General features: G+C 36.9%; 2 protein-coding genes across 2 annotated transcripts; both read left to right on the top strand.

Moving 5' to 3' along the window:
• The first annotated feature begins 5,352 nt into the window (after positions 1–5,352).
• LOC117907842 (pheophytinase, chloroplastic) lies at positions 5,353–9,217 on the top strand. Its single transcript, XM_034821501.1, has 6 exons — positions 5,353–5,756; positions 7,913–8,024; positions 8,129–8,222; positions 8,345–8,522; positions 8,597–8,666; positions 8,748–9,217. The coding sequence occupies exons 1-6, from the start codon at positions 5,389–5,391 to the stop codon at positions 9,057–9,059; spliced, it is 1,134 nt and encodes a 377-aa protein (XP_034677392.1). The 5' UTR covers positions 5,353–5,388; the 3' UTR covers positions 9,060–9,217.
• Positions 9,218–9,336: 119 nt separating this feature from the next.
• Positions 9,337–11,277, top strand: LOC117907843 (probable purine permease 4). Its single transcript, XM_034821502.1, has one exon. It carries the CDS (start codon positions 10,043–10,045, stop codon positions 11,138–11,140), a length of 1,098 nt encoding a protein of 365 aa, XP_034677393.1. The 5' UTR covers positions 9,337–10,042; the 3' UTR covers positions 11,141–11,277.
• The last annotated feature ends 8,472 nt before the right edge of the window (positions 11,278–19,749 follow it).

Below are 19,749 nucleotides of genomic sequence, written 5' to 3'. Positions count from 1 at the left end.
GTTTGGCACAAATAAAAAAACACCTACAATCCATGGGCAACCATGCGGAAGCAGAAAAGACATAAGTATAAAGATTCAAAATAGCTGCATTATCAGATTAGTAATGTCAGTCTCTAATTCCATTCAGCCCTTTATTACAACAAAGAAATCTCATGGAGAGAAAAAAACAAAAATAAATAAAGCCAAAGCCAATATTCCTTATTTACAGCAGAAAAAAAATGAACCGCTCCTCTCCTGCTCTTCCCTTGATTCTGATTAGCAACCTTCATGAAAACAACAAAAATTCAAATTCTCCTTCTCCACCTGAGCAGCCTTCAATAAAAAGGGGAAGAAAACATCAAAATCAAGAAAAGTATGAATGAAAGAAAATGCCAGAATTAAAGAAAATGGAAGAATGGGAAACCTTAGTCCTCATCAACATCGTCCTCATCGTCTTGGGGAAGACTCCCAAGACAATAGCTAAATACCAAGAACATTGCCAACAGAAGCACCTAATAACCATCAAAACTAAAGAAGTTGTTTATCCCAAGGGAGGAATATTCTGAATCTTGGGAAGGTACTGGATAAAAAAACATCCTTATAAATTGTTCTGAGTTTTTAAGGACACTTAAGATTCTAGGAGCATAAAGTCTTTCATAAAATTGTGGGTCAAATGGTCAAAAAGAGTCGTGAAGATCCATATGTTAGTATCTAATTGGGAAAGATTTTGGAAAAGTTAGTCAAAGTTAATAGTTTGAAAATTTTGTCACGTTAAATGTAAGGAGTGAGGATTTTAGAAATAAAATTTTGATTTGGAGAAAAAATTTAACCATCAAATAATTGAGATTAGGTTTTGAAAATTTGAATATTAAGTACATTACGGAAATTAATTTAATTATTATCGGGTAATTATCAAAAAAATCGTAGTAAGAAAAACTTTGTAAAAATTTATATTATATCAAATCGTTATAATTGATAATTAAAAAGAAATTGAATTTAATTTTATAACGAATCAATTTTATTTTTATAATTGGAATTAAACTTTATAGAATTACAAAACATTAAATGGAGTTGAATTGAAATTAAATTAAGAGTAAATTATGATATGTTAATTTAAAAAAATATATACAAAAGGGGAAAATTAATTAAATGTGAATTTTATGAATTTAACTTTTGAAATTTAGATGCGATCAAATAATTGGACAAATGAAGTAAATTAAATAAAAGTTATACCAAATGGTTGAGAATTTGATTTTTTTTATAAATTGAATGACTAATTAATTTATGGACTTAAGTTTTAGAATATTACTTAAATTTTTGTTGGTAAATAAATATTGATAAAATTACGGGTTAAGGGTTATTACAAGTTTCAACTTCTTGGTTATCGAAAAATTATTTTATGTATTTAATATTTTTATGAAATTGAATTTTGTTAATAGTTAATTATATCATGTTTTAAGTGAATTCAAAGTAAAAATGTTTTAGGTAATTATAGTCAAATTATACTTTTCGAAGAGTTGACTAGTAGTAAATTAAATTACGAATACGGTGGTATTTTTCGTGAGGTGGAATAATATTATAATTTATATAAAGTGAAATCGGTGAGGGAGTTTAAAAGGAGAAGAAAAAAAAAATAGAAAAAAAAGAAGTAGATGAAAGTTGCAAGAGAGTCATCGGCAAAGAGTGGGAAAAATGGGTCGCCGACTTTGGGATGTCGGTGGACCTATCAAATGATGTCCGTTTTACATAAAATTCTAGAATGATATTTTATTCAATGCGAGGAACACTTTTATGGTGTCCGGTTTTAGTTTCAGCGGTTAGATTTTTCATATTTAAGGTAGGGTGATTTAACTCTAAAACTTTGATTTAATATTTTCTTTGAAAAAAATTACATATTGTGTTGTTGAAAGATAATAGATGTTATTTGTAGTATTTGAAGTGTGATTATTATTGTAAATAATTTTATTTCGTGATTTACGATTTTTCTTGGAATTTTGGTAATGTTTGAGAAGATTAAATATGGAAAAAAAAATTGTATTAAGTATTAGGAATTATTGATGTTGTTGGAGATAAGAAAAATCAAGGTATAATTGTGTTTTGTTAATATTTGAATTGTTGAAAATTTTTCCCGGAATGTTGTGGTAGGTTAATTGTGTAAAATTGTTGTATTGATTATTAAAAATTTTAGAAATAAATAAAATGATGACATAAATTGCATTTTTGTTGATATTTGTATTAGTGAGAATTTTCTTGAATATGTGTGGTTATTTAATTAAAAAAAATGGTTATATTGGTTGTTGAAAATTATTAAGCATGTCAGGAATAAATAGAATTTATGTGGTCAAGGTTTAAAACTATGTTTTGATGCCATACAAATTAATTGTGAATTTTCTTTGATGTTTGTGGTGATTAAAGTGAAGAAAAATCGTTGTGTGGATTATTGGAAATTATGAAACATAATGGGAGTAAATAGAATTATGTCTTGAAAAATTATGAATGTTAAAATATGATTTGATTGCACTTCATATGCATCATGATTGTATGAAGAAAAAGAAAAATTAAAGAAATGGTTGTGTGAAATGGAAATGAGAATGAAAATATCCCAAAGATGACAAAAATGAAAAGAAAAGAAAAATTAAAAATGGAATGACCCCAGAGAGGGTGAATTAAGAAGGGAGTGAGATCCCTATAGTGAAAGACCCAAAATTTTACCCCGAGAAGACTCCGAATGGGAAGTGTATTTGGGTACGAACGAGTATCTTTCGGTGAAAACCCGAAAACGACAGTGCATTGTGTGATCACATGCAAGCATTTGCATCATGGTTGCATTTGGAAAAAGGATTTGTATTATTTATCAAGTGTATGTTTGAATATATTATTCAAGACTAAAATGACTCGTTTATTTTATAAATTTAGAATTGTTGATATGCTAGACATATGATTGAATAAGGAAAATGACAATTTTGATTGGTTTAAAATGACTCCACAAGTGCTAGCTACAGTAGTAAACCTAGTGCTGCATATACTTCTACTTCTGGTTACAATGGTTCAAGAGGTGGAATTGATGCTGAATGTGATAATGCAAGAGGAGATATTTGGGAATATTAACAAAGTCAATATCCAATCAGCCAATTTACCTATGAAAATGATTTCACACACTACACACGAGATGAAGGCCATGGATCTAGAAGAGCTACTCCAGACATATGAGCTATTAGGAAGCCCTATAGAGGAAGAGAACGAACAATGAAACCATTTAATGAGGAGTTACTTTCAGGGAGTTTTGAATAGATGAGTATAGGGACTCAATTTAGTGACTTCTCGAATAAGGCTAACGTCTACCCTCTTCATGTGATGAGTTATGGTCAACCTTCAAGTTCAACCAACGAAGAATATGGTATGCCAAGTTACTCCCCTTCCGCACAAATGTCATACCAAGTTCCATATCAGATGGAAGGAGGATTTGACATTAACACATGGGTGAACCTTGAATATCTTATCCATGTAAAGGCAATGGGCAGGACTCAAGAGACATATGCATGAAATGTTAGAATTTTTAACCAATATTATCGAGGCTCATTGAGTTAGTACCACTATTGTCTCCAACAACAAGATGAGGTTCCTTCATCTACCAATTCCATTGAACCACATCAATCCTCATTTTAGTACTAAAGAGACATTGCAATGTAATATGTACAAATTATTGATATTTAATTAAATGAAGTATTTTATGTAACTTTATAATGAGTGTACAATTACAAAATTAACATTTCTTATAGATCAACATGATATAATTACATCTAATATCGAATATTATATTATACATATATCAAAATCTTCAATAAAACAACTTTAAAATGTTTATTATACTTCTAATTACATTATTATGAGGTTTTTTTTGCATTTCCATGAATTTTTAACAGTTTTAAACCTACCATTTTTTTTTTCCAAAATATCCACCGATATATCCGATTTATCCACAAAATCGAAATACCGATATATTCGTGATTACCGATATTTTTATCCTTGATTATAACAATGTAGAAAATGGTAATAAAATATTGAACGACAACTTACAAATATGGTGAATAAGGAATCCATTTAATGCAAATAAGACACATGTTTATGCATGTGCCTTCTATTTTTACTTTTAAAATGCTTAGATTTTTAGTACAACTTGAACTACTTTCTTATTACTCCTCAAAAATTAATTAGCATGTCTTAACCTTCGTCAAAACCTCTCATCGTTATCTATGTTTGCAAATTGCTTAAATTAAAAAAATATGCAACCACGGGAGACTTTTAAAAACAAAAAACAATAAAGACAAAAAAAAAAGGGAAAAGACAATCAGATGTAGTTTTTGATATTGGGCCATTTTCATAATTTGTTGCAAAAATGACACGTGAATCTTCAACTACACCCTAAATCTTATACTAGATATATTAGTCCATGCTACAAGGATATGAGATGCTATTTATAACAAGAATGGTCTTAATTGTGAGTTATCATTTCTTCTTCTATATCATGATGGATAATATTATTTTTTCTTCTTTTATAAATGTATTTATTTTATTTGTTTATTCGGTTACTAAGCTATTTTATTAGAAATATTGGATTACCTTTAACCCAATTCTTTAATAAAATTAAGCAGACATTTGGTTATATTTTATTTTTCTTATTATTGAAAATGAAGTGATTACCTAGAGTAAAGTCAAATTTATAATGTGGAGGGGATCCCCTCTTCAAAGATAAGGTTCATCTAGTTTATTCCATAGGAATCAAAGGGAAGGGAATCATAAATCATTCATTTTTCTTTTATTTATTTGCACTTAGCATTTTCGAAATGAAAATGTAGGAATAGGCCCATTCCTTCCAAGACCAAGGAGATTCTACTCCAAAAGCAAAGAATAGGATTCCAATAGCTTGAAAATCTAATTTCTTTTTTATCCTAAATTACCTAGATGCCCCTCTCACTAATCCTAAATATTTTGAAAACTATTAAAACAAAAGGTGAAAATCATGGGTTCTTCAAAATCAGGAAGAGAAGAAAGAAAACGAAGGAAAGGAAAAAGACAAAAGAGAGAAAAATGAAGTTACAAAAAGGAGAAGGGGTTATGGTTTGAATGGTTGAGGTTGAAAGTTCTCACACCTATAATAATTTTGGTTTCTCTTAAATTGACTTCAAATGTGAATTTTTATTTCTCCTTATACTAAGGGAAATGATGTGTCATTGTGATGCTATTAATTCTATTTCACAGAAATGAGAAAACAGTAAAAATGTATTGTATGTATGGAAACCCGGAAAATGGTATATTTGATGTATGCTTCACAAAGAAACGAGTGGACTTGGGGAGGAGGTTAGGAGCGTCAAAGATATAGATAAATAGAGAGTGAGGCACCCAAGGAAAATGCGAGCGAGGATGAGAGCTGTGGCAGTAACGGCTCCTCATGCCCTGTTCTCGTTACCATCGACGCCATCAGCCAGCGCTAGCAGCAGTAGCACTGCCATTAATTTTGATTCAGTTTCACGTTTCCGGCGCCTGGGGTTGTTCAGATTCAGAGCAAGAGTCCGTCACCGTAAGCCAATTCTGAATGCCGCGTCTTCGGCGGGAGCGGTGGAGGTGGGGTTCAGGGAGATTCAGGAGAAGTGCAGCAAATGGCAGTGGAAGGGCCATACCATTAGTTATCTTGTTGTTCATCCTCCACAAGCTCGCTCAAGTGATCCCCCTGTTCTTCTTGTTCACGGCTTCGGCGCCTCCATTGCTCACTGGCGCAGGTTTCTTTTGCTTATCACATTTCCGCTATTGAATTTGCTTGCTACATTTTGCTGTTGTACGTCTAATAATTGGGTTTTTTTTTTTTTTTTTTTAATTCACAACTCCTGATTGCTTATTTCCTGTTTTTACTTAGTGACCTTAGTGGCCTTCTCCATGTTTCTGTACCTTCATTTAACTTGAATCATATCTGCCAAGGGACTACACAAGAGAGGAAAGACATGTAAATGAAAAGGAAAAAAAAAAAATCTTCCTTTGAAAATTTAATTCTTTCACAATGGGCGAACTTTGGCTGCAACTCATCTTGTTTTATTTGTATTGACTCCAACCACATGTCTTTGCTGCCATCACCTTGCTTAAACTAGCGCCACTAGTTCACTGGAGCTAAAATAAGGCCTGAAATAATTTCTTGGTCAATTTTCAATTCAAAGATGACAAGTCCTGAAATTAGCCAAGTCAATCTTGTTCCCAAGTGAACATAGTGCATATGCGATCCTGAGAAAATGTATTAGCCTAGGACTAGGGAATTCGAGCTCTAAACCATGTGGGTTGATCATGCCTGGTGATAGTAAAAGGTGGGGAACCCTCTCCTGTACACTCTGCCTAACTTACCTTAGAGGGCTTGAATAATTCCACTTTATCAAGGGTTGTGCAAATTAGAGAGCCAAATCTAATTTAAGCTATTTGATAATAGGTTAAACTAGTAGAAAAGTAAATATGCAGAAAAGTAAAAAAAAAAAAAAAAACTAGAATAGTGTGCTGGAATTTGAAGTATGTAAAAAATTAAAATAATTGGAAATGGATGATTGACAAGCAATTAAAAATTGCTTCCAGTAAAGTTGCTTCTAGTGATTTGAAAAACGTCTGGAGTCTGTGATTGAAGTCCTAAACCTTTCTGGCATAACCTCTAATCATATCTATAGCCTATGAAGAGTCTTGATTTTAATAAGTTGCCTAACAGGAAGCTGCCCCCTTTCTTTGGTGTTCTAGACCATGAAGAGTCTTATCTGAGCCTGACCATGAGTTCTATGGCTATTTTACAGCATGGATCTGCTATTTGCTGGCAAGGGTCTGCTAAGGTCTTAGACTCATTTCCAAGAGAAACAAGATCTCAATTCTGTTGTTTTTTTAAGTTTTATAACTTAGATACTGAAATTACCTTTCTTATGATTTGTTTTCTTCATCAAATAGCTCTCTACCTTGCCAATTGGAACAATCCATGTATCAATGATACATACTAAGTTTTTCACTTGTCCATCTGGTTTAAAAGCAGCCTGTTGCCACTTTTGCTTATTTTATTTTGCCTATAAAGATTCCTCTAGAGGAAGTACAGATTACTGTTGATGTCTAATTATGTTGTTATCGTGTTAGGCTAAACTTCACAGAATTCCTACTTCATAGAGGTCAAGTCTAATTAAAGTCATGAGTTGATGCTCTTCTTTCCCTTTACTTGTGCCATCCCATACATAAGGCTGTCCATGAACTTTCTAGCACAATGATGGTTCATGCCCTCATCTATTATTCTTATCCAATCCTTCTACACAAGATGTTTCAGAGTCTCAGACATAATGATTCATGATCATCTTCCTCATAACTAGAGTACCCTTTGCAGGTAATTCTGACCACATTTGCCAATGTTCTTTGGCCCTCGAAGTATAGATAAGACAGAAAAAAACAGATAAAATTATACATATCTGGAACATTACTCGCATCTGATTGCTTGGGCAAACTTTGATTTAGATATTTAAGAATCAAGGAACTATTTTCCTAAAGAAATGATCATTCTTTTCAACCAAGAATATTGCACTTGAGGATTTCTTTTTCTTATTTGTTTATTATGCTTTACAGAATCAATATTGAGTTTACATTTACTAGATTTAGACCCCCTTCTGGAGCTAAACTCAATTCTATTGACATTAATTATTATTCAACCTTTGCAAAAATGTGAAAAAAACCTTTTACTTATGAAATATGAGCGTCAATTATCTCCACACATATGGGAACTGGGCTTCTTTCATGTCTTTCTATCTTTCAAAAAAAAAATGGCATTGTTGTCTTCAAATGTTCATAAGGTGAGTGTAGGGAAGATCATCTTTGTTCAACTCTATTATTAAACTATTCAAGAACTTGATTCCTTTTCACCTTGTGTCTGTTTCAGGAATATTATGATACTGGCTGAAAGTCAGACTGTTTATGCCATTGACCTTCTTGGTTTTGGTGCATCTGATAAGCCATCAGGCTTTGCATATACAATGGAAATATGGGCTCAGGTATATCTTTGGCCAAACTTGAAGTTGCATTTTGTCCTATACATGTGCAATTGATGCCTTGACATTGCAGATCTTCACTACTGAGACACTGAGTTATTCTACAGTTAATATTGGATTTCTTGGATGAAATTGTTCGTAAACCAACTGTGCTGATAGGGAACTCTGTTGGGAGTCTTGCTTGTGTCATTGCTGCCTCAGGTATGCTCAATTTGTCTTGTGGCTGAAGGAAGAATCAGTCTTTGTTTGTGAAACAACCATTTATACCTGTTGCATCATTTGACACATGGTTTTCCTTGTGTCAATCACATTCCTCCAACTAGAATCTACTAATGCCTTGGTTCGAGGGCTTGTACTATTAAACTGTGCTGGTGGCATGAACAACAAGGCAGTTGTTGATGATTGGAGAATCAAGTTGTTGTTACCCCTGCTCTGGTTGTTTGATTTCTTATTGAAGCAACGAGGAATTGCTTCATCAATCTTTGAGCGTGTCAAACAAAGGTAGTGCTCTTGGTCATGGTTAGTTTTCCTGGAATGCAAGAATGTGAGAATCTCATGGTTTCTGGCTAATGCAGAGATAATCTGAGGAACATCTTATTATCAGTTTATGGGAATAAGGAATCAGTGGATGAAGATCTGCTACAGGTATGAATGGGCCCTCCTGTTAATGTGGTTTTGTTTCTAATGAACTTCTAGTTACAGTTCATTTTTACCTGAAAACTGCAGATCATTAAGGAACCGGCGGATGATGAAGGGGCACTGGATGCTTTTGTTTCCATTGTCACAGGCCCACCAGGGCCCAACCCAGTGCAGTTAATGCCAAGACTCTCCTTGCCTATTCTAGTCTTATGGGGCAACCAAGACCCATTCACCCCTCTTGATGGCCCTGTAGGTAAATACTTCGCTTCCCTGCCTTCTCAGCAACCCAATATAAGCCTCTTTATATTGGAGGGAGTAGGACATTGTCCCCATGATGACAGACCTGATTTAGTCCATGAAAAGTTGATTCCTTGGTTGGCTTCTCTTCCTACTTCATGAGAGTCGTTGCTTTATTGATAAAGTGTTCTGGAAAAGGAAATGCAAAAGATTGATCCTTGAGGACATTATCTTAGCAGCGTGTCTCCAACTAAATGTGTTTCTTGTGTTTACATTTAATAATTTTCTATGCTCCATCTCCTAGGGGCTATTGTTGTTTATTTATTTGATAGTTCCTGTCCCCCCTCTCCCCCCTCTCCCTCCTCTTCCTCTCAAGTGTTGAACTCAGTTTGACCTGGTTTAGTTTGCTGTCTACTTGAACCAATCTGTTGTCTACTCACAAAGGCTATAAGCTGCAATTACTTAAAGAGAAAAAAACTGGGAAAGGAAGGCAAGAGACACGTGTGTGAGAGGCATTTAAGCTAAAACTGAAAAAGATGGTAATGCCACCTTTGCTCTATGTCTGCCACTGTGGGTTGGGTTGCCTGCTAAGTGTAGGGTATGCAAAGGTCCAATTCAGCCGTTTCAATTCATAACTCCCCTCTCTCTCTGTCTCCACTACACCCTCCGCTTTTCCTCTAATCACCCCTCTCTATGCCTTGTCATTTATTTCGTCCATATCATTGTAGTTAACCTTTGCACCATCCTCCCAATGCTCACCATCCTCGGTGCATTCTCATGTATCTCCCCTTGATGCCGTGCCCATTCTCACTGTTGCTCCTCTTGATCATCACTTGAGAGTTCATTTCATGTGGGTCCCGTCAGTATATTGCCATGTTTGCTTTACTTGTTGCATCAAGTGATACGCAAAGATGCAGACCCGTCACCAGATCAGCATGATAATCATTGGATAGAGGCCAACCCATATGAGTCAACTTGTTCCGGGACGCCACTTGTTCTCAAACCTAGTCTACAACTCAAATTAGATGGATTAATGGAGGCTTGGGTTTAATACCAACAGTCCCAAAACCACTCTTCTCTATCTCTCTGTCTCTCAACCTTCACACAAGCCTAAACCACTGCTCTCTCAACCTTCACAACCCACAATGATGAATCATTCATCATCCCAATCCCAATTGCAGCAGCAGCAGCAGCAGCAAGAACACAAGATGAGTCCTACTAGCAAGCATTACATGGTTCTTCTGTTGATCACCTATTTTTCGCTCTTTGTGGGCAGTGTGTCTTCAACCCTGCTTTCAAAGTTCTATTTCATCCATAAAGGTTCGAGCATATGGGTGTCAACATGGGTTCAATCTGTTGGATTTCCTCTCCTCCTCCTCCTCATTTACCTGCCCCACCATCTCTTCAAATGCACACGGAGGCGACCCTTCACAAGTTTCACTCCGAAGCTCCTCCTCTTATCAGTTTTCATAGGACTCATGTTAGGCCTGAACAACTTTCTCTTCTCCTGGGGAACCTCCTACCTACCTGTATCAACTGCATCTCTCCTTCTATCATCCCAACTGGCCTTCAATCTCATACTCTCTATCATCATCGTGAAGCAAAAGATCACATTTTCTAACTTCAACTGCGTGATTCTTCTCACCCTCAGCTCCATCCTCCTGGCCTTGAGTTCCAACCATGACAGACCAAAAGACTTGACCCATGCCAAGTACTTCATAGGCTTCTTCTCCACCATAGGAGCAGGCCTGCTCTTTGCTCTCTATCTCCCAGTGATGGAGATGATCTACAAGAAAGTTTACTGCTACGAGATGGTGATTGAAATGCAGCTGGTGATGGAGATGGCAGCAACGGCCTTGGCCACCATTGGAATGGCAGCCGACCATGGGTTTTCAGAGATGAAGAAGGAGAGTGAAATGGTGTTTGATCTGGGTCCAAAGGCATACTGGTTGACACTGGTATTCAACATGGTGACTTGGCAGTTTGCCTTCATGGGAACCGCAGGGCTGGTGTTCTTGACAACTTCTCTGACCGGAGGAATCTGCATGACTGCCTTGATGGCCGCGAACGTGCTGGGAGGTGTCTTGGCGTATGGAGATAAGCTTGGAGGAGGGAAGGTGGTCTCCACCTTGCTCTGCGTCTGGGGCTTTTGCTCCTATGTCTATGGCATGTATGTTAAGATGAAAGAAGAAGAGAAAAACAACAATCAATCAGTACAACTGCCTGAGCAGCAAATGGTTTGATTGATCCATCCATTTTACTGTTTCCTTTGTTCAAGCCTTCCAGATGTAATGAATAATATGCATAGACATTTCAAATTTCCTTATCATTGCCTGCCGTCAACACAAAGAAACAATCTACGGATAGGGACTCATTTTCATATGACTCGTCCACATTAGGCTTAAAACTCCACCTTTAACCCTCATCAAGTTCATAGCCCGTTTGGGAGCGGATGCTTTCTCGTAAAAATTGATTGTTTATAATATTTAAAAAAATAATAATTTTGTTTTCTCATAATAAAAAAAATAGAGTGTTTCATCATTAAAGCAATTCTTTTACTACACATATCATGATTTTCAGTAGAAGCACTAGCACTATCAGTAAAAGCGCTTTCATGTCTTCACTAGGGAAATGATTTTAAGAGGCCTTAAAACATTCATTAATCATGAAAGTATTCTTTTCAAATATGTGGTATTTGATAAATTTTTTAAAATTTTAGATAATCACTTGATGTGGACCATCATTTGATAAATAATTTTTATTTATATGATATACTTTTATATCCAAACACAAAGCTTTTGTTTGTTTGTTTTTTTTTTAATATAAAATTCTATCAATGAAAGTGTTTGATGCTAAAAACGCTTTAATTAGAAATAATATAATGTCGTGACGCCGTTTTTCAATATGGGTGATGCCATGTTTGGATAAGCGTGAATTTGACTTTATTATATGGAGGTGGGGAGAATTGGCATAGTCTTAATGGGGGTGATTGTGGGTCATTATTATCATTTACTTTTTGGATTGCATTGAAGGGAAAGGAGAGGGAGATTTAGAAATGTTTTAATGTGAATAAGGACACAGTGGTTTAATGGGGGTGATTCCCTCTTAAATAAGTGGTGATATCATTTACTTTATTGCAGAGGAATTGATCGGAGGAGAGATTTAATATGGTGAGGTAACTTTTGCCCTTTTCCTTTTTTTCTTTTTTTAAATAAAAAAAATAAAAAATTGTTCTTTTGGGATAAGGATTGATTATTTTATTTAATTTGGAGAGAATATTAAGATTTTTTTTTCCTGTAAAATTCCCGACGCTTCAAATTTGAACCATTAATGTTCTCCAATGAAATTCAAGAACTTAATACCATGGAGAAGTGAACATGCACAATAAACTTCTTATTTGTTTATTATTTCATAGTTGTTTTTATCCTTTTATTTTAATTAACTAAAAAGGATTTCAAAATCCTTCCATTTTAATTAAGGCACTTTTTGAATTATGACATCCTTTTATAGACAACTTTCAATGAATGAGAAACACTTTTACAGTTCTTTTAAAGGGAATTTAGAATATATTTGCTATAATCTTAATTAAGAAAAACATATTTTATATGTAAACGCACGTCATTTTTGGAATGTTTTAATTTGTTAAAAATTCACCCAAATTTGAAAAAAGAGTGTTTTCTAATTATTATTTCTAGAGCATGAAAATAAAAGGGAAGATGATCATCCTATTTTTTAATTTAATTTTTATAAATATGATTTGAAGGCATTATTTAATGTTCATTAATTCCCAAAATATTTATTAAATGCTACTATAAAAATAAAGTATTTGAATCCAAATGCTTGAATGAAAATCTTATATTTATTACATTCTATGAGTTCATTTTCAAAAATATTATTTTCATTTCCAAATTGAAAATTTTTTCATTTCCAAATTGAAAATTTTTTTCTTTATCAAGAGTAAACATTTTATTATCATGGAATAAGGAAATACAAAATCATTGTCCTAATCATAACCATTATGATAATAAAAAAAATAAAAAATAAAAAATAAAAAAAAGAGAAAAAAAATGCGGATATAAATGAAAATAGACATTCTAAAATAAAGATGATGACATATAACATCATACTTAAACTTAGGAGAGTAAAAAAATCCCTTAAAAAGTTAAATATAGGTTATCAAAAGTTAATTTAGGAATTAGCTAGTACATAATATGAAATTAGAGACACTTTTTTCCAATGTTTTAAAAACCGGACCGGTGATCGAACCGGAAAAGTTACCGGTTCACGGTTCACTGGTCGGACCGGCGGTCGAACCGCTATTGAACCGGTGATGTAATAAATAATTAAATATATAATTTATATATTATATAAAATTAAAAATAATTATAAAAATTAAAAATATATAAAATTACAAATTTTAATAATGTTTGATTTTTATATTTGGTATATTAAATTAAATTAAATGATAAAGTTTAATATTTTAAATTTGATTAAATAGAAATATGTAATATTTAAGAAAGAATATATATTTAAGATAAAAAATTTTATAATATTTAATTTTATCATTTTGTCTTTGTATTTTATTGTTTTAAAATTATTGTATTAATTAATTTATATTATTTTTTATAATTATTATTATATTATTATTATAAAAATAAACATGAATTTAAATATTTACATTTTTTTTAAAGATTTTATATGATAAAAATTTGAAACAAAATCAAATTCCGTGCGTCCATGCCTCAAGAGGCAATGTTTTCCTCTAATGAGTCTTATTCCCAATCCCACATCGGAAGCACATGAATTTTATGTGCTCCATGTGCTCTATAAATAGCTTCCCATTTGCCTACAATTCCATGAAGCCAACAAGCTGGGCCCGGAAGCATGGCCCGGAAGCATGGCCCATGTTGAAGTTTTATAGTAAAATTAAAAAGGTCAGCAACTTGGGCTTCTTTGGGCATGGCCCATATAAAGTGTTAATTTTATCTTTGGACAAGGTCTAGGGGCCTGGAAAAAGGAAAACCTTAGATTGGGCCTGGAATGGGCCTTTCATGGTAAACAAAAAATTGCTTTTAAGGTGTAACCGGTTTGCAAAAAACCGGACGGTTTGTCCGGTTCGACGGTTCAACCGTCGGTTTGAACGGTTCAATCCCGGTTCGACCACAAACGGTTCATTGAAACGGACCGAACCGGAAAGTTCACCGGTCGACGGTTTGACCGGTCGGACCGGCCGGTCCGGTCCGGTTTTTAAAACCATGCTTTTTTCTTTCTCTTACAAATAAATACATCTTAATATTTTTTTCCTTCTATGCTTAGAGAAAGGTATACTATATTTTTTTTTATTGTATTTAGTAAAAGAGGATTTTTATAGTAATGTTTTAATGTGAGTAAATAATTCTCACCACTTTAAATCTGAATCATTAATATTTCCCAATGAAGCACAATAGGTACTATGATAATTTCAATATTTAAAAAACGGTATAATATAAAAATTTTTAAATAAGGGTATTATGACTCGATACACAAGAAGAATGGGATGGACTTCAAGGGTGCACTAAGAAATTTACAAAATTTGATTAAATGCACTTAAATGAAGAGTTTAAAAAAAATAAAAGTGTGGGGGCAAGATCCCACGTGTCCACCCACGAATACTGTCATGCATCTGTCCATGTGACATCATCCCAGCTAGGCCACATATCACCTTTTTCACCACTGCTTGGACATCCTTCAAGGCATCCGGAGACATCCTGTTCAGACCATTTGCATTGTTGAGCAGCCCACATCTCCCTGATGGCCTCAAATCTTCTCTGATTTGTGAGGCCCTGGTTAGCTAACACCAAATTGACTGATGGGATTCTTCATATCCTCATGTCTACTTCAGTAGACAGGCACGTCAAGTCTCAAGTCATCAGTAAGATTGAAAGAACAACAAACTGTGTCATGACACGCCATCTAACACAGCCCCCAGCTGCCCTGCAGAGGTGATGATTGCCCTATCGATAATGCGCAATCATCACCACAAGGGCCTGCTCAGCACTATTGAGCCCTTTTCCACATTTGAACACTATAAATACCCTACTGAAAGAAAACAGGAGGAGGACACTATGAGCTCTCTTTCTATCTCTTGGGGTTTCTAGTTCATCCCTGAAGGTTGACTTAGGCTTTGGAGGGTGTGTCCAAACAACCTATCCGAACATCTTTGTGCAGGAAAACAGAAATCTCAGATTCTGGTACCGGAGTGGGAGCTTTCACTGCCACGTCTAAGGGAGGAGTCCATCCTCAGTTGACCTAGCATCAACATTGGCGTCGTTTGTGGGAAACGAACGAAATAAAGATGTCAACACTTTCTAGAAGTCAACAGTCGGCCATGGGTAAAAACTACTTCAACTGGCATGAGAGTATGGAAAGACGCTAGCGTGAGAGCGAGAGACAGATGCAAGCCTTGCTCCATAAGACAAGGACACTCAGGGAAGAGAACGAAGTGTTGCCTATTCAGGTGTCCTCATCGGGCCCTCCTTGTAGTCAATAGCCTAGAAGTCAACGCACGAACTCCAAGCAAAACGAGGAGGCTACTTACCCTGGGAATGCAGAAATCCCCTATAATGAATAGGAAATGTAGCCTGAGGAAAGATCCCCGCCAACCTACCACGCACAGTAGGATGAGAGCTCTGATTCCACTCGCTTTTCAGCAAAAAGGAGACACGATAGGAAGTCCTAGCTATCGAACGCAATGCACACAAGGCTAAGGCCTCAAATGCTTGGCATGGGGGGTGGGGGGGGGGAAACCGCACTTAGTGACGGCCCAAGAGGCATGTCCTGGTCCTTCAGCTGCACCGGCCATAACCTATTGGCTCCCTTTTCTGCCAATACAACAACCAATGGGGGATTATGTTAATAAGGGTCTCCTCGGCTCTATCAATAGCCGACTGGACGACATGCTCTCCACGCCTTTCAACCCTCACATCATCAACTACGAACCTCCAAGGGGGGTTCATGGTTCCAAAATTCTCCACATATGATGGAACCAAAGATCCATTTGACCATATCATGCACTACAAACAACTCATGACCCTTGACATAGGGAATGACGCTCTATTGTGCAAGGTCTTTCCAGCCAGCCTCCAAGGCCAGGCTCTTTCATGGTTCCACCACCTCCCAATGAACTCTATGAATAACTTTCGGGAGTTATCGGAGGCCTTTGTGGGACAATATCTATGCTCAACATGCCATAATCAAAATATCAGTACCACGCAAAACATAAAAATGTAGGAAAATGAATTGCTGAGGGAATTTGTGAAGCGGTTCGAGCAAGCTGTACTCCAAGTGGAATCTTACAGCATTGACATTGTCCTACACATCTTTAAAAAGAGTATATGTCCGGGTACACCCTTTTTTGAATCTCTCGCCAAGAAGCCTCCAACAACTATGGATGATTTGTTCAGACGAGCAAACAAATATTCCATGCTTGAGGACAACGTCTAGGCAACTACCCAATAGGTCCTAGTCACCAATCGACTTGCCAGAAACAACTTAACCCGGAGCTCCAAAACCACGAGCCAACGGAGGCAAGTGGGTATAGAGCGAGGTGGACAACAGCAGTCAAACCAAGCCGGTCTCACCCCCCTCAACATTTCATATGAGAAGCTCATCCCCATGATCCGCGAACTATCAAATTTCAGATGGTCGGAGCCAATAAAGACGATTCCGGCTAAGAGAGATTGGGTTAGAAAGTGTGTCTATCACAAAGACCATGGCCACACCACGGAGCAATGTAGAAGCCTCCACTACTTGGTGGAGAAGTTAATAAGAGTCAGGCATCTGAAATAGTACATCCGCTCAGAGAAAAACATGGGAAAGTAGCCCGAAATCTAGCCACCACGACCCCCACAACTTTAGCGGCTCCTAGAGCCATAATTAACTACATTCATGGGGGACCCGTTGATGAAAAATACAACTCTAAGCGGAAGAAGCAAATGTTCAAGTTGTCTCCGTACGAGAGCAGGCTAGCTCCATTTAACCTGGTTTGCCTGTTGGGGGCACTCACCCGATAGATGGTGTAATCATCTTTCCTCCAATAGACCCCAATCGGGTGCTACAACCCCATGAAGATGCCCTAATCCTGACTTTAGTGATCAACGACTTTGACGTAAGTTGAATCTTAGTTGATCCAGGCAGTTCAGCCGACCTGTTACAGATGTTCGCATTCAAACAAATGGGATTCCCGCCATCTACTCTAGAAAATCTCGGATGAATACTATCAGGATTCAATGGAGCTTCAACCACTTTTTTGAGAGACGTCGTGCCACCCGTCCAAGCCGGGCCAATTATCCAGAATGTGCAATTCTCAGTGGTGGAAGACCTATCCCTTTTCAACACCATCATGGGGCCCACATGGCTGCATGGCATGAAGGTCATCCCCTCCACGTATCACCAAATGGTAAGTTACCTAACTAAGGACGAACAGATCAACCTCTATGGAAGTCAGTTGGCTATACGCCAATGTTATCAGGTAGCACGAGAGGTCAGATCCGCCAGTAATGGCGAGCCGCTTACGGAACCGACGGGTGTGATGGAGCAATAGAAATTACAAAGCCCGACGGAGAGAGATCCATCAGAAGCCGACCCCTTGCAAACCATACATCTCTTAAAAGAAAGTGACCACTTTACCTATGCCAGCTCTCTCTTAACACTGGAAAAGGTGCAACCCCTCGAAGGAGTGCTTCGTTAGAACAAAGACGTTTTCACATGGACCCACTCTGACATGCCCAGGATCCATCCTTCAATAGCCTCGCATTGGCTCAACATTATACCTTCATCACGACCTATCCGTTAGAAGGTCCGACGCTTCCATCCGAACAGGCAAAGGGTCATTCAGGCCGAATTAGAAAATTGCTAACAATCGGGTTCATAAAAAAGTTTGAATACCCGGAGTGGCTGGCAAATGTGGTGGTTGTGCGAAAAAAAATAGGGTAAATGGCGAGAGTGTGTCGATTACACCAACTTGAATTATGTTTGCCCAAAGGATAGCTTCCCACTGCTGCGGATAAACCAGATAGTGGATTCCACTACCGGTTATGGGATGCTCTCTTTGATAAATGCGTTCTCCGGTTACCATCATATTCTAATGTTCCAGCCAAACGAAGAGAATACCTTCTTTGTGACACCACGCAGGTTATACTGCTACAAGGTCATGCCATTCGAACTTAAAAACATTGGAGCTACTTTCCAAAGGCTAATGGCAAAGATTTTTAAGCTACTAATCGGACAGCCTATGGAAGTGTATATCGATGACATTGTGGTAAAAAACAAAACTAGGAGTGAGCATGCTCGACATTTAAAATAAACATTTCGTTTGATGAAAGCATACAATATGAAGTTGAATTCGGCCAAGTGCGCCTTTGGAGTTAACGCAGGCAAGTTCCTAGGATTCATGGTTACACAAAGGGGAATAGAAGTCAATCCAAACCAAATCAAAGCCGTCATGAAGACATTCCCCCCAAGTTCCAAAAAAGAACTACAGTGCCTCATAGACCACCTAGCTGTGTTGAGACGCTTTATAGCTCGTTTCATAGACAAACTAAGGCATTTTGCCTTGCGTTAAAAGGGGTCAGCACGACCGGATGGATAAGTGACTGCGAGCAAGCATTTAGAGAGATTAAACGTTATCTTACACAGCCACCCATTCTGAGTAGTCCTCAGCCTGGCAAAGAACTGTACATGTATTTAGCAGTATCTGATTGTGCTGTCAGTGCTGTACTCTTTCGCCACGAGAAATATAAAAAACAGAGGTCCATCTACTATGTAAGCAAGGCCATGGTTGACGCGGAAATACGATACTCCAAGATAGAACATATCGTTTTAGCCTTAAAGAGTGTTGCACAGAAGCTCCACCCTTACTTTCAAGTTCTTCAGGTAACCGTGCTCACAAATCAACCACTCAGAAGTATTTTGCATAAACCTGACCTGTCTGGAAGAATGCTAAAGTGGTCCAAAGAACTAAGTGAGTATGGAATCAAATATCAGCCTAAGTTGGCCATAAAGGGACAAGTCATGGCTGATTTCATAATTGAGATCCCTTAGAAGCCGTCTCAACTCGCAGGACCTATTGAAAAGGAATAGTGGATTCTCCACGTTGACAGAGCATCCCAAGTCTCAGGGTCTGAAGTGGGCCTCCTCTTACAATCACCAATCGAATAACAGTTGGAACAAGCTATCCGGATCGGGTTCCCAGTCTCTAATAACGAAGCTGAGTGTGAGGCCATCATATCTAGATTGGGCCTTGCTCTTGCTCTATCAGCATCTAAGCTCGAAATATGCAGTGACTCTCAACTAGTTGTTAGGCAAATTCAAGGAGAGTACGAAGCCAAGGACGAACGCATGGCTCGGTACCTTTCTAAGGTACGAAATACCTTGGATAAATTAAGCAAGTGGGTCATCAAGAGAATCACTCGCACAGAAAATGTGCAAGACAACGTCTTGGCTGGAATAGTTGTTACACTCCCTATAAAGGAAGTCATATTGTTGCTCATCCACCTCCAAACTACTTCATCAATTGCAGTTGCACTTGTATGCAACACTAGTGAAACAAGCGTTGGTTGGATGCATGAAATCGAAACCTACCTCCAGACAGGGGATCTACCTAAAGAAAGCAAACGAGCACATAAGATCCGGGTACAAGCTACCCACTTCACTCTGATTGAGGATAACCTCTACAAGCGATCCTTTGGGAGTCCGTACCTCAAGTGCTTAAACAACGCGGAGGCATAATATGTATAGGCAAAACTACATGAAGGTGTATGTGGCAATCACATAAGGGGACAAACCCTAGCACATCGTGCTCATTCGCAAAGGT

The sequence above is a fragment of the Vitis riparia genome, chromosome 18 (assembly GCF_004353265.1).
Source record: "Vitis riparia cultivar Riparia Gloire de Montpellier isolate 1030 chromosome 18, EGFV_Vit.rip_1.0, whole genome shotgun sequence".
Lineage (NCBI taxonomy): Eukaryota > Viridiplantae > Streptophyta > Magnoliopsida > Vitales > Vitaceae > Vitis > Vitis riparia.
Note: the sequence above shows the minus strand (reverse complement) of the source record. Positions and strands in the feature narration are given on the sequence as shown.

Excerpts from the sequence above, each read along its gene's own strand:
- LOC117907842 (XM_034821501.1), top strand. The coding sequence starts at position 5,389 with ATGCGAGCGAGGATGAGAGCTGTGGCAGTAACGGCTCCTCATGCCCTG. Across the intron at positions 5,757-7,912 it reads TCCATTGCTCACTGGCGCAG|GAATATTATGATACTGGCTG; the intron begins GTTTCTTTTGCT and ends TGTCTGTTTCAG. Across the intron at positions 8,025-8,128 it reads CAATGGAAATATGGGCTCAG|TTAATATTGGATTTCTTGGA; the intron begins GTATATCTTTGG and ends GTTATTCTACAG.
- LOC117907843 (XM_034821502.1), top strand. The coding sequence starts at position 10,043 with ATGATGAATCATTCATCATCCCAATCCCAATTGCAGCAGCAGCAGCAG.